General features: G+C 41.3%; 1 protein-coding gene across 1 annotated transcript in view; it reads left to right on the top strand.

Moving 5' to 3' along the window:
- IBTK (inhibitor of Bruton tyrosine kinase) overlaps positions 1-15,325 on the top strand; it is a 94,306-nt gene that overhangs the window by 59,106 nt on the left and 19,875 nt on the right. The window contains exons 23-24 of the mRNA XM_019538164.1: positions 6,948-7,040; positions 13,526-13,684. Coding sequence (XP_019393709.1) covers positions 6,948-7,040; positions 13,526-13,684 — 252 coding nt within the window. The remainder of the gene's footprint in view (positions 1-6,947; positions 7,041-13,525; positions 13,685-15,325) is intronic.

The following is a 15,325-nucleotide window of genomic DNA, read 5'->3' as shown; positions in this document are numbered from 1 at the left end:
CAAGTCTCTTTCTTCCATAGTGCTAGCAGCGTAGCACTGCTGAGCCTATAAGGATGCTGCAGCTTTTTCTTCCCAAGGTGAAGAACCTTGCATTTCTCAGTGCTAAACACTATGAGGTTCTCGTCTGCCCATTTGCTGAGCCTGTCCAGGTCAGCCTGGATCACCCTCCTGTCTTCAGGTGTGGATGCTTTGCCCCAAAGTTTGGTGTCATCAGCAAACTTGGCCAGTCAGCTTCTGACTCCAGTGTCCACATTGTTAAGAAAGATGTTGAGCTATATGGATCCAAGGACAGAGTCTTGGGGGACCCCACTGGTCACAGGACACCATGACAATTGACTTCCGTCAGTTACCACCCTCTGGGTCCGACCACGGGGCCAGTTCTCCAGCCAGGAGATCGTGGTGGACCCAAGGCCCCATTTGGCCAGTTTTGCCAAGAGGTGATCATGGAATACCAGATTGAAGGCTTTTTTGAAGTCAAGATATATGACATCGATCTATTCTCCCTTGTCCAGGTGATAAGTCACCTGGTCGTAGAAGGTAATGAGATTGGTCAAGCAAGACCTACCCGCAACAAACCTATGCTGGCTATCCCTCAGGATGCTGGCATCTGCCAGTCCATTAAGAATAGCCTCTTTAATACACTTTTCTAAGATCTTCCCTGGGATAGAAGTCAGGCTGATGGGCCTATTGTTTCCTTGATCCACTTTCCTCCCTTTCTTGAAGATAGGCACCACATTGGCCTTCTTCCCGTCTTTGGGCACTACACCAGAGCGCCAGGAGTTTTCAAAGATCTGTGCCAGAGGCTGGGCTATGATGCTCACCAGCTCCTTGAGTACCCTGGGGTGTAGATTGTCAAGGCTGGCTGACCTGAAGGTATCCAGCCTCTCAAAGTGTTCTTTCTGCTTGACCTTAAGACTAACATGGTTAACCATCATATATGTGCACCTTGTATGCAGATACCCTGATTCTTTTGGCCAGCAGTGTGTCTTGGGACTACAAGTTACCCTTGCAAGGGCAAAGCATCTTTAAGCACTATGTTTTTCTTTTTGCTGGTGGCTGCAAGACAGAATTGTGCAAATTCTATCTTCATCCTTGTAGCTTTCTTAAAACAAGATTTGAGTTTCACCAGTTGGTTATTATTTGTAGGTTATAAGCAATACATTGCTTAAGTAGCTGTGATAGTTCAGGAAATGTACCATATTTACCTGAATACAAGACAACCCTGACTGTAAGATTGACCCTCCATAATTAGATTCTACACGTGGAAAATGTTATAAATATTATTTATTCAAATTTATATTTATTATAGAATTTTATTATTTTCCATATATGGAGTCTAATTATTGGGGAATCATCTTAAATTCACCTCTCTCCAGTACTGCAGGTGGTGGTGGGGGAGAGATGATGAGGGGGCAGTAATGGGGCAGACGGTGGGGGGGACATGGTAGGGCAGATGGGAGGGGTGTTAGTGGGGCAGGTGGAAGGAGGCAGGCAGCTAGTCCCCTGCTGCCACCCCCCTTACCTCCTATTGTCCACCTCTACTCCCTTTCTCCGCAGACTCAGGCTGCCCTGATTTTCCTCTTTCCCCTCCCTCCCCACCTCCAGGTCGCTTCTGCCACTTACAGCCTCATGTCCCTGCCCTTCCACCCCCTCCCACCCCCACCTTACCTTTGTTCCTTGCTGTCAGGCTCTATCCCTGCTGCAGCCTGGGGCAAGGAGTGTGACTACAGCCTGGCCTTATACCAGAGGCCCGGAACTGGCACTGCTGTTCCAGCCCAGCCTCCTAGCAGCAGTGTGGCAGCTTTTAGGATCTTTTGATTCTTATGGAAGGGTGTGTCGATTGTTGCAATGTTGGCAGGTATTGCATATGTTTCAGCAGGGTCTTACTGCTTTTGGCATGTGTTTTCATCACTGGGGAATTCGCTTCTGATTTATGAGTTTAGCAAGGTTGGAGATTGTTTGTTTGTTTGTTTGTTTGTTTGTTTGTTTGTTTGTTTGAAAAGCAGCTGCAAGAGGGAAAGGGGCTAGGAATCTCTCTCAAGGTATGATCCTATTCAGGTGTGGGTTACATTTATTTAAAGGTCTGGCTTAGGTTTCAGGGTGGTATGGTACATGACAATTGTGGGGAAAGTGGTCAGTAGGTTTTGGGGGTTTTTTTGTATTGTAGTAGGTTGTGGGGTATTTGGCTCATTCAAAGATGTACCATATTTACTCACTGCTTGCTCCCTGCTGCAGCTTTGGGAATGATAAATGTAAGATAAACCTCCAAGGATTAGATTCTATACATGGAAAATTATAACAAGGGGCCAGACCTGGAGCCACAGCTTGGGGCAAGTGAAAGAGGCTGTGGGTCAGACTCTGGGGCAGCTTTCTTGGTGGCAACAGCTTTCTTAGTGAATTTAACTGTTTTTTTTCACTTGGTTTCTTACTTCTGTTTACTTGTCTGCTCCAGAGGTTTGCTCTTCACTTTAAGTGACTGCTTCATTTCTGTAACAGTTTTAAAGTAATTGTTCTGCTTAGTTTTTAGCTAAGTATCCTAGGGCGCATAACGCTGTAAGAAATGTACCTAATTTGTTCAGTTTCAGTTGGCTGATTGCTAGGTTGTTGAAATTTATTCAGTGCTTTTAAGAAGATATCTTAATAAAGCATTGTTGGAACACTGAAGTAGGTGTAAAATTTTTGCTCCAGGGATCTTACCTAAAATTTGGATAAGATGAAATAAGATGAGATAAGACATGCTGGGAAATTTTGCAGAAATATTTTCTTTTCAACTTCACTTTTGAAATTTTTCTTTCATTCCATTACATACACAGGCTCTGTAGAAGAGGCCTTGCTGAAGGAGGAAATTGTAATAGTGCTGACATTTCTTTCAGAATAAAGGCATAATGAGAGTCCAAATAAAAGATGGTCTCATTTTTTAAGTAGATTTTTTACAGACACTTGATGGGAGCAAAGAAAATATAAATTGATCTGATAGGCATTGAATGTGGCGCTATGGTCAGGAAAGAATTTTTAGTAGTAGTGGATTGGCAGGGGAAGAGGATGTAACCTAGAAAAGACTCTATGTTGTAAAAGTAGAAGCAATCTAACCCATAGTTGCTTTAACTTACCTTGGATAACTTGATTGTAGTAACTGCAATGCAGGAAATGGTCACTAAAGCTGCTTACACTGGTAAAGATGTATAGACCCTGATTCATTTAGCTTTCACTGTATGTAAAAGTTGGCCTTTAAAATTCAGGACTGGTGTGTTTGACCATCTAAAAATATGGCAACAATTGTATCAGATCCACAATTCCAAGGCTAGCCTGAATGTTTGGCCCATCAGATTACTGGTAGATAGGGGCATAAAATTTACAGTAATCGACGTATTTATTTTCAACCACGGAGCTGCGGCACCCTGGGTACCTTGAGATCCCTTGAAGGGTGGCACATTTGTACTATTAGGTATGGAAACATAATAAACCCAGAGATTTTAGAGAGGAATACATAGTGTCAAAGACATTCTGATCTGTTGTGTTCTTTATTTTTTGGTTCCTTGCAACAGCAAAAATGCTCTATTTTTTTCCATAAACAGAAAAGTGTAAACCAAGAACTGGTATTTTCTGAGGGGTACCTTGAGTTTAATGAGGGATACTTTGAGCCTAAAAAGTTTGACAACCACTGCTCTAGTGGAAGCATGAAGCTGAAGACAGTCACCTTCCTTATTCTGTACAATGGTTACTGCAGTATCAGGAGTAAGGTGAATCTCTGGTACCTCCACTACTGCCAAACCACTCCATTATTTCATAGATTTCATAGGCATTCGGGCTGGAAGGTACCTCGAAGGATCATCCAGTCCAGCCCTCTGCCCCATGGGCAGGAAGTCCACAGGGATCATAGGATCCCAGCAAGATAAGCATCCAAATGTGTCTTGAAGGCTTTCAAAGTGGGTGCTTAAACCACCTCCAGCAGCAGTCTATTCCAAAGCTTGGGGGCTTGGACAGTAAAGAAGTTCTTCTTTATGTCCACTCTGAATTGGTTGCGGCTGAGTTTGTGACCATTTGATCTTGTCATCCCTTGGGGTGCTCTGGTGAACAGACATTCCCTCAGATCCTGATGAGCACCTTGATAAACTTATAGGTGGCCACCAGATCACCCCTGAGCCTGCGCTTTTCTAGGCTGAAGAGTCCCATGGCTCTCAGCCTCTCAACATAAGGTCTGTTTTCCTGACCTCTGATTATGCGTGTGGCTCTCCTCTCAAGCTTCTCCACATCCTTTTTGAATTGCGGAGCCCAAAACTGGATGCAGTATTCCAGCTGTGACCTCGCCAAGGCTGAGTACAATGGGAGAATAACATCCCGGGATTTGCTTGAGAAGGATCTATAGGATTTGCTTGAGAAGCCAGTGTTTTGATTGCTTTACTAGCCGCAGCATCACACTGCAGGCTCATGTTCATCTTGTGGTCAATGATGACCCCCAAGTCCCTTTCATCTGTAGTGCTAACCAGCGTAGCACTGCTGAGCCTATAAGCATGCTGCAGGTTTTTCCTCCCAAGGTGGAGAACCTTGCATTTTTCGGCATTGAACAACTTCAGGTTCTTATCCACCCATTTCATGAGCCTGTCAAGATCTGCCTGGATCACCCTCCTATCCTCAGGTGTGGATGCGTTACCCCAGAGTTTGGTATCATCGACAAACTTGGCCAGCCTGCTTCTGACGCCAGTGTCCATATCATTGATGAAGATGTTAAACAGTATAGGCCCTAGGACAAAGCCTTGAAGACCCCACTGGTGACCACACACCAAGACGATTGGCTTCTGTCAGCCACTCCCCTCTGGGTCTGACCATGGAGCCAATTCCCCAGCCAGCAGATTGTGGTGAAGCCCAGGCCTCAATTGGTCAGTTTTGCCAACAGGTGATCATGGGATACCAGTTCGAAGGCTTTTTTGAAGTCAAGATACACGACTTCAGTCTTTTCCCCCTTGTTCAGGTGATGGGTTATCTGGTTGTAAAAGGAAATGAGATTGGTCAAGCAAGACCTACCCACAACAAACCCATGCTGGGTATCCCTCAGGATATTGCCGTCGGGTAGTCTGTTAAGGATGGCCTCTTTGATAATCTTTTCCAAGTCCTTCCCCAGGATAGAGGCTGATGGGCCTGTAGTTTGCCGGATCTACTTTTCTCCCTTTCTTGAATATAGGCACAACATTGGCCTTCTTCCAGTCTTCGGGCACTTCACCAGAGCGCCTGGAGTTCTCAAAGATCCATGCCAGGGACTGAGCTATGATGCTTGCCAGCTTCTTGAGTACCCTTGGGTGTGAACTGTCAGGGCTGGGTGACTTGAAGGTGTCCAGCTTGTCAAGGTGTTCCTTCACAAGGTCAGCTTTGATGGAGGGCAAGAAATCTCCCTCACCCAGGCCTTCCTGACCCACAGTGGGCAGGGGCGTCCCATGGGAGTGGTAAAAAACTGATGCAAAGTACCCATTTAGCAAGTTTGCTTTTTCCTGGGCATTGGTTGTCAGTTGTCCCATCTGGTGTAGGAGGGGTCCAAGTGTTGCCCTTGCTTTTCCTCCTGCTCCCCACATATTTGAAAAAGGGCTTTTTATTGTCCTTGATATTTGTAGTTAGCTGGAGTTCCATCGCAGCCTTAGCTTTCCTGGTTTTATTCCTCACAGTTCTTTTGTAGGCATAAAACCAATCAGAAGTTACTGTTAGTGTTTCATTTACCAGTTGAACAGGGTTTTAGATATGGGGGATTCTGTCATAAGCTTCTCAAATAGCTTCTGCTGCATGTTGAGAAATACTTTCCTCTATGAGAATGAATGCAACATTACAGGTGATGGTTACCCCCAAATTCCAGCTTTATCAGTTTAGGTAACTTGGCATTAAGGATACATTTCAAAGCAATCTGAGCTTTTTAAAGTACCCAAGCAAGCTTGCTTTGGTAATGTCACAATTGTACTTTACTATGTGACCCTAAGGAGTTTGATGTCTTTGATACCAGATTCTTGAAGTAATTTTAAGACATGTCTTTATACTTTTTCTCTTGCATGACTTCACTACAGAGTAGACATTTAAGATTTGCTTGGGTATGGTAAATGTGTGGTTTTTAGGTTAACATGTTAGACTTCTTAAATAATAACATTGATTATGAATTCCTGGGTTTGTATTGATACATAACCATTCTTCTGTCTTAACTTATCTTTTTTCTGTAGAATAACAATAGGTGTAAAAAAATCTGTATATTACTTGTTCATAATTCTTAAGGTATGTTACCTATCATACAGTATTTCATATGACTTGAGGACATGTTATCAAACTAAGTCGCCTTTTAAAATTTTAGGTTTTTATAAGCAGATCCTTGGTGACATCAAAGCACATGCCGTTTAGATTTACAGTTGCTTTTGTCTTTCCAGCGCACTAAAAAGCAGTGGAAATGCTAATTTTGAAGCTTTACTTATAAATTAAATAATTTCCTTGTAAGTTTTGAGAACTGCTTTGCTGCATTTCAGGTGCTATAACTAGAGGGATTGGATGCTCTGCATTTTTCTAACACAAAAGCATGGCTGAATATTTGCTACAGCTTTGGATTGGAATTTGTTCTTGGCTTTGAATTAGTGACTAGTCTTCATAATACTTCCTTAGCTAGCTGACAACTGAATAAGTATTCTGGCTTTAAATATCTTATGTACAGTATCTTTTTTTTTTTATAGCAGAGTTCACATATTTTGTTTCATAATGCAGTGAAGTGTATTTCAAAGTATTGTGTGTGTGTGTGTGTGTATATGCAAAGGTTTTTTGTCAGAAACATTTTATTTGAGGTTTGCCATAATTGAGGAAACAGACATAAATTATACATCCAGTTACCAATCTTATGTATGATTTAGAAGGTTTCAGTGAAGGTTGGAAACAGTGGAATGTAAGTAAAAATGAATGCTTTGAAAGGTAACTTTTCATTTTTCATTTAGTCCTGCCAGTCCTCCTGCTATGGATCTAAGAACCATCATGGAAATTGAAGAGAATATGCAGAAGTGTGGAACTATGCCAAAGACAAATGCAAGGTTGGTAAAAAACCAAAATCTATAAAAGAAAGATATGATAAAATAGACCATTACGAATTCACTTAGTGGTTCAGACAGTTTAGGATTTAAAAGAAGAAAAAACTGTCCTTGCATTTGCATAGCTTTGTTTACTTCATTCACTATGAGATTTATCTGTGTGTATTTAAAATTTACCTCTGCATCTTGTTCTGACTCTACTCAACCAGCTGGTGTGGAATCATGCATGGACACATAGAAGGGCAAGTAGCAACCTCTCTGTAAGCAGTTTGGGACTAAACCCACATTTCTCAGCTGGGTAGGTCACACTTCCCAAGAGCAGGGGTGGGAGGGCTATCATAAAAGGCAGCTCAGGAAGTGACCAAGAAGGTATTAAAATGTTATTACAATCTAAATGAAAGAAGTGTCACACCCACACCCCTCATAAAACCATTCCCTTGAAGATCAGGAATTCTGTCATGCATGCACAAATTATGTAGTAACAAATTATGCATAATGATAAATAAACCTTTTATTTTTTTAAATAATAAATTGTAATGGAATTGTGAACATTTCTGACTTCAGATAAGGGGTTACTCATCTGAAATGGTTAAACAGCAGCAGGTTAAATTTAGGACAAGAAACCAAATACTAAGAGAGGAAATAATATATTTATTACAAAACACCTTATTATATACATTATATTTATTGTAATATTGTGATTCAGCAGGCAGTTAATGCTAGTAGTAGCTATTCTAGTTGTGAATAGACCATATGATACAATCACAGTAGATGTAAGTGATTAGCAAATCACAAAAAAACCCAAGAACTTTTGTTAAGCACTTTGACTTCCACTACAAAAGTGGTTAGTCACCATTTCAGAATGAAGTAGATAGTGGCTAACCGGGTTTAGTTTGGATTTGTCTCTTCCTTCTACATTGGCTACTGTAAATGTCAAGGATGTGAAACTCTTGATATTTCTGGCATCAGATGTAGAATCTTGTGAAGAGCAGTATCTATTGGGACCACTTTCCCCTTTAACATGAAGGTTTGAAAGTAGCTCAGTTGCCCTTCAGTTTCTTTTTAACGACAGAAGGTATAGCGAGCTTGGATTGTATTCAGTGTCCTTATTGGCTTTTCCTTATATGTTTTAAGGCTTTTATTAGTTACCAGCCTTCTTCTCCAAAGCAAGGAAAAAGACACTAATATTGGCATCCCTCAGACCTACAGAGTATGAGAGACTCATGTCACATGCTGCTGCTCACAGGCTTAGTTAACAAAGTTTTTGGCATCGATTTGAAAGATCAGCTCTTCTTGAACAATGTCCAGGTCCTGCTGACTAAGCCTGGCCCCCACTGGGCTAGAACTGAAGTGCCAAACTTTTTGGCAGGTGTATCACAAATTAGCCTCACACCTTTTCCAAGTGTCACTCCAGTCCCTTTCCCCTGTCAGTCTGCTGCTCTGCTTTGTGCTGTCTGTCCTATCTGTCACTGTTCTGCCTTGTCTCCTCCTAGTCTGCAGTGCAACACACATGGAGGCTGCTTGGGCCAGTTGTGGCATATGTGCTACAGGTTGGCCACCCCCTTATCGCCCCAGTGGCATGGCATCAGAGTTCTTAACTGAGTCTGGTTTGACTTAATCTGGCACCAGAGATCTTGCATAGTTCATGCTGATGAGCTTTATGCTTAAATTAACCTGGTTGCCAGTACTGGCACTGCTGTCTAGATTATTAGCTGAGTCTGGTGCTGAGAATGCTGAGCAATTTAGGACATCTTTTTGTTCTAATGACTCATTTGCTTTTTCAAGTTCTTGGCCCACTATGTCCTTTGTTTTCACCAGTGCCAAGGATGTGACACTGTTTTTTCTAGATCTGCCAGTTTAAATGCTTCTGTACCAAATTCATGTATAAACAAAATCTCCTAATCTGTCTGAGTTAAATTACTTCAATGCCAAGGATTCAGTGTTGTTTACAGTCTGCCCCATTTTTTGTCAGTGGGAGTCATGGGATCTGCATGTCTTAATTTTATGATTAAGTACATGTAGGCAGAGCCCTGGAGTTTCCAGGCAATAGCATGATGTGGGAGTGAATCTGGAAGAGAGAAGTGGCAACCAGTTATGAGACCTCTACAGCAAGCATCTCTTTCAGTCATTGGTCTTCTTGTGTTGTATTCATGGTGCACTTTAGCCTGTGAATGTGTTCTGCTTTACTGAGGGGAAATGGGTAGTGAGAGGGGAAGGAAACTTCTCTGGGCTCATTATTTTGTAAATTTTACCAGGCTGTTGGCTTCAGTGAAGATAGTTAACATGTCAGTTTGGATTTACCAACAGAGGACAGTAGTTACTTGATATGGTTCACGTTCAGTTTCTTGGCTGCACAGCAGATTGCATTTTCTTTTTCTTTGCCTCATTCTCTCACGATTACCCTGATTACGAGAAGGAACCTTGGGAAACTTCCTACTTCCCATGGGAAGCTTTCAGTAGAAAGCTTGTGGCAAGGAATGAATGCGAAATGAGATTGATTTGGCCTCAGTTGTATCATGGCAGGCACGCTTGCATATAGATTTGGGCCACAGAAAAAGATTTACCTGCACGCTTTTTTCTTGCATAAAATAACTATGCAATGAACTTTGTATAAGTTCCCCCCCCCCTTGCCCCCCTCCCTCCAACTCCAGAAATTTCATACCAAAGGGTAGGGTCCTTTCCAGTGTTGCTGGAATTATACCTTTTATCATGCCATGTTTGAGGTTTCTGTTGGGAATTACTAACAAATGTATAGCTCCTTTAGGATGTTAGTTACAAGTGGCATAGAGGTAGGCCTTTCAAGGTACTTCAAAGGGAAAAATTCCCTGGTCTCATTTACATTTATAGTATGCATTTACTTGTATACCACACACAGCTTTGGCCCCCAAAATCAGCTCTTCAGAACTGGAGTACATGCCTTAAGTTGGGAAGATAATTTTTTTTTCTTCACTGGAATTCAAGCAGGGAAGAATAAAAGCATGCAGATCCAGTGCTCTGATGTCTGCCAAGCTGGCTGCTACTTCTCTCTGGCTCCAACAGGCAGAAGGGGCAGAGTCCTACGTTAAACCACTCACAGCCACAAGTAGTTATTGGCTGAGCACTGTAGCTCAGGCCTGAAGCAGCAAGTGAGCAGGTGTGTGCATCCACTCTCTTGATGAGGCTTGTGGTATGGAAGCAACACTTATTTACAGGAATGATGTAAAGAAGCTCTGCATGTCATCATCAGATGAGAACTATGGCTTATCTCAATGATTCCCTCAATTTGCACAATGCCCAGCTTCAGCAGAGTGTTATTCACTACTAAAACTCTTGAGTAGACTTATTTACTGGAGGAAAAATGTCATTGAATACCTTTTATTTGAACAGGGGTGTAGGTTGTATTTGTGTTGGTCTAAGGACATAGGAAGATGAGGTTCTTTGGGTGAATCTGATATCTTTTATTAGACCAACTTAAATAGTTGGAAAAATTTTTCTTAGCAAGCTTTTGGGTTTAAAAACCCTTTCTTTGTCAGGCTGAGGAAGCCTCTGCAGTTGGTGTGTGTTCTTCCTGGAGGGAATGAACACCACTTACATACATTCAACAAAGATTTCCTGTTTAGGTCTCCATCTGACATTCTCTCACTTCTGTCTGGAAAGTCTGTTTAAGCTCGGTCTTATAATTCTGCGAAGACACCTATTGTTTTGATTTGCCTCAGATTTGGACAATGCTCCTTTCTTGGACAGAAATCAGCAGTTCTGTGTTCTCTCTAGTTGCATTGGAGAGAGAAATCTATCTAGGCCAGTGAGGGCGTTTAGGAGTTGTTAGCAGCCTTAACTAATGTTGCACCTAATGTTCACATCACAAACACTTCTTTTAAAACTACTAATTCTTGGCTTCCAGGTTGAGGTAAAAGAATCTTTCTGACCCTAAGTTGTCTCAGGTTGAAAGCCCTACTTCTGTACTGCTGACATAGGGGTAGGTATTCTGGAGTCTATAGTTCCTCTTCAGCTTCCACCCTTCATACTTGGGGTAGTTGCCCTAACTTTTTTTATAACATCTTTAATCTATGAATTGTTTCATGTACAGCTAAGACTACACAGGGAAACTGCATTGTTGTAATAATTGAGATTAAGAGAACTTGCATTTTTCTCTTGAGCAAGAACTGAAATCTCCCAAACAAGGCCCAACTGTGGCAGAGGCCTATGGAAAGTTGAGCTGTCATGAGTCTGTTCCATGTGGTACCTAAATCTCTTTTGCTCTGAAATAAGAGTGTGATTTTGTAAAATTCCTAGGACATGTCAGATTTGCATGTATATAGGCAACTGTCAATCCTCTGGATCATGGTTTACACATAGGTGTAATCAGGTGTCTGATGAATCCACTTGTGGCTGACAAGGCCAATTCAAGAGCGACACAGCTTGTTATAAGTTTCACAAACTCATGTTGTCTGATTTTGAAGTAAAAAATTACAAGCTGCTTTCTTCTTTTTTGCTTTGCTTCCATCTTCTGGATCAAAGCTGCATCATGTTAAGCTGCACCGAGTGCCAGATGTTCCCTCCCGATGGGATAGGATTCTGCATGCTCCTTCCAGCTTTCTATGTTGATGTTGAACAACTTTATTATTTTTTAACACATTGTGGTACCACCATGAAGGGCAGCTTTGCTTTCTAGAGCACTCTCAAGTCTCACTGTACAAAATATTCTTGGGGGTATGGGTCTTCTCCCATTCTCCTGGCATGACTGATCCATCACAACCTCCTCTTCTTGATAGTGCTTTCTAACTGTGTCAGTCCTGTGCACTCCAGTATCTCTCTCTGTTTGGTATGCTGTCTTTCCACTTTATTTTCAGGATCTTATGCAGACATCTAATGTAATGTGGAAGCTGTTCAGTCTGTTGATGTGCCTAGCATATGTAGTCTACATTTCTGAACGATAAAGCAGGGGTAACAGCACATAAGTCTTGTAGATCCTCATAATCACTTTAGCTGATAGTTTGCTGTTATTCCATGCATATTTCTGTAATAGCCCAAAATTCTTAGCTACTTCTCTGATTCTGTTAGTTCAGTCTGCAGGTCAAGATTCCTGCTGATCATAATACCTAAGTAGCAAAAACTGTCAGCGATGCAAAGAGAGAGATCCTCCAGAGTGATGTCAGGTATTGGTTTATTCATCCTTTGGTCTTTTTGAGCTGAAGCTCTTGCATGATTCAGAAAATCTGTCCAAGAGATTTGGCAGGAAAGATGCACTGTGGGCAGCCAAAGCCATATCACTCGCAAACAGGAAGTCTCTCACAACCAGTTTTTACCTTGGTTTTTTTCTCTAGACCTTGTAATGTTGAACAAGCCTCCATCTAGTCTGTTATGAAGATAAATGCCATCATTGCTGTCCCTGAATGCATGAAGAAGCAGGAATGAAAAGTAGATGTTAAAAAGCATTGGGGCTAAGGCCCATCCTTGCTTCACCCTGTTGTTGATGTCAAAGGCATTTGATTCTGTTTTTGTATACTACAGTTGCCTTCATACCTTGTTGTAATGAGCAAATGACGTTCAGCAGTTTGAAGGGATGACTCAGTTTCTTTGGAACAGTAAAAAGGCCCTGGCTGTTGACTGTATCATAGGCCTTTGTCAGATTGAAGACTATGTACAATGGTATTTGTTCTTCTCTACACTTTTGCAGACTTGCATGTACACATCTATATCATGCCCTGTAAACAAGGCAATTGTTTGTGTCTGCAGTTTTGACCAAGTGGCTGGTGAGATGCAAACCAGAAGGTTGATTTATCTATAAGCCAGTGTTCCTGTGGAAAGATACGGTCCTTTGTTTTTCCTTGTTATAACCGAGTCCGCAGTCCATCTCTGACTATCCTTCAGGCCACTAATTTTTACCTGCACTGCTTTCTCATATGTAGCCATTCACCAAGTGTGCAGTCGCTTGTAGATATCCAGCTGTACTAAACCGAAGTGCTAAGCACTTGATGCTTTATGGATTCTTGGAGAATGTTTTGTATGGATCTAGATGTTCTTTACCCAACCTCACTCCTCTGATTTGGTTAGGGAATGTTGATGTTCCTTTTATCAGTGTTTAGCTGGAACTTCCCAGCTCTGCAGGGACGTACTGATTTCTGTTGTACAAGTGGGAATATACAGAGGCCACTTGGAAGAAAGAGCTTGCCTATGAATGTCTCTTTGCGTTGCTTGTGCGCATTCACACTTGCTACCCATGCTCTCAACTTCTTTGGAATTATGAGCTTTAGATTCCAGACATCCTCAACTATAAAAGAATATGAGATGCAACTGAGGCGCTCCTTAATTTTATGCTTTTGAGACCCCACAGGGCAAGAGGAGAGGCATCTTCAAAGGTACTGTTTTTCAGATGATTCTATAGCAATAGCTGTCAATCAAATAAAGCAAAAGCATTAATTAAATATGTTACTAGCCTGAAACTTTAATCGGCATTTTAAAACAATAAATCAGTTAAGCCTTTTCTCTTTACTGTCATTGATTTATAGTAAACTGGCTTCTCATGGAATCAGGCTGTCTCAGAAGCAAAGAAAAATGATTGCCATGGCTGCAAAGGATACTAGTTCAGTAACAAACAACTTGGAGAGGACTCCAATTGCAGCTGCACCATTGACGCCTACAAAAGCTACAAAAGCTGGGAATGCATGGTATGTTATATAGTTTCAAATACTTGTTGTGGATCATTTCAGTTATGTGGTATTATTTTTATGTTTTAAATGATGACTGCTCAGTTCAGTGCTCTTGTAAAGGAACAAAGTTTTTGTCCGGGATTTTGTGTTCCTGTCACTTACACAGGAAACTATGAATGGTGGTTGTCCTTCAGTACTCTGTTGCAGTAATCCCATTGGACTGGGTCCATCTGTGTGTATGGCACATAATTTAAGTACAGGTGAAAGTACTGAAGGTCAGTAGCTGATTAAAGAGGATGGGGATGGAAAATCAATTCAAAAGTTTGGCCACAAAAAAGTCTATAAAGGCTGGGGGGAGGGGGGCAGTGAGTGGTGAGTGTGTGAAGGAAACATGGTTTAGTGGAGAGGTAGGAACTAGACTGGAGTCCATTGGAGGTTAAAATAGAATTGGGAAGAGAAGAAGAACTTGACAGAATAGGTGGCAAGGATTTTGGATACGACAGGAGGTGGGGAGGAGGGCAATGCTGGGACTTCTTATGATGAGATTACTATGAACTGTTTTTGAGATGTTTATATTATGATATTGTAATTATAATGCTACAGAACAGTAGCACTAGTTCATTTTGTGTGTGCACAGTTTGATATAGCTGTGTGTAATTCAAACATTGTTTTCTGACCTGTTCAGAATTAAAATGATGATTGAATTATGATGAAAACCAAAAGCTCAAAACAAATTAGCTCGCAATATTGGCTGTAGTTGATGGTGGGTGAAACACCAAGAAGCTTTTGCTCTGTGTGAACTTTTTTCGACGTGTTTGGCAGACGCAGCAGGCTCTTTCCAGAGCTTAGTTGTTTGTTTCTCAGATTAATAGACAATAGAACATTGTTAAATTGAAATGGCACCATTTTAAATTCCTATACACATTCTCAACTTTGGACAGTTTTTTTTCTCATTTTTAAAAATCAGGGTAGTCTATCTTGAATACAAATTTAAGAATTTAAATCTGTGTTTATATCAGTTTGACAGTTGCATTTTAAAAATACAGGCTTTCCTTATTTCATCTCCCCTGGTTTTTTTTCTCTTTTTCCTCCTTTTTCCCCCAGCATTCCTTTGGGCTTTTCTCCTTGGACCACCCATCATTTGTTAGTTATCCTTGCTGGTTTAGGTCATAGGTACAGGAGGTTCACTGATCTCTCGCATATTTTTCTTTGAGGCTTTGTTAAGAGTCTGTGCAGATACAGCTATTTTGACCATGGTTTGAAGAAAAAAATGGATGCATGAGCTAGAAGTCATTCTGGGGTGATTTCTGCTCCCTGGGTTCAGCAGCCCTTTCTTGAGACTTCTTTTGCAGTATTGAGTAGAAGATATCTTGTATGTTGCTGTTGCTTCTCTATGGCTTCTGCTGTCCACAAGTGATTTTTGTCTCATGGCAGCCCAAACTTGAGTGATATAAAAAGGGTCAGCATATTCAGAGTTTCACATATTTCGTTAGTAATATACTATTATCTTTTTGGGTTAAAGGTCTTATTAGTACTTGCAGGGATATTCTAGGACAAAATCTATGTTAAATGGAGCTAAGGTTCAGATTACATATCAGTAATTTAAAGAAGAAATCACAACAGGATGTTGTAATTATCCCAAAACTGAGCATTACAAAC

Source organism: Crocodylus porosus, unplaced genomic scaffold (assembly GCF_001723895.1).
Source record: "Crocodylus porosus isolate Cpor-Errol unplaced genomic scaffold, CroPor_comp1, whole genome shotgun sequence".
Classification (NCBI taxonomy): Eukaryota; Metazoa; Chordata; order Crocodylia; family Crocodylidae; genus Crocodylus; species Crocodylus porosus.
Note: the sequence above shows the minus strand (reverse complement) of the source record. Positions and strands in the feature narration are given on the sequence as shown.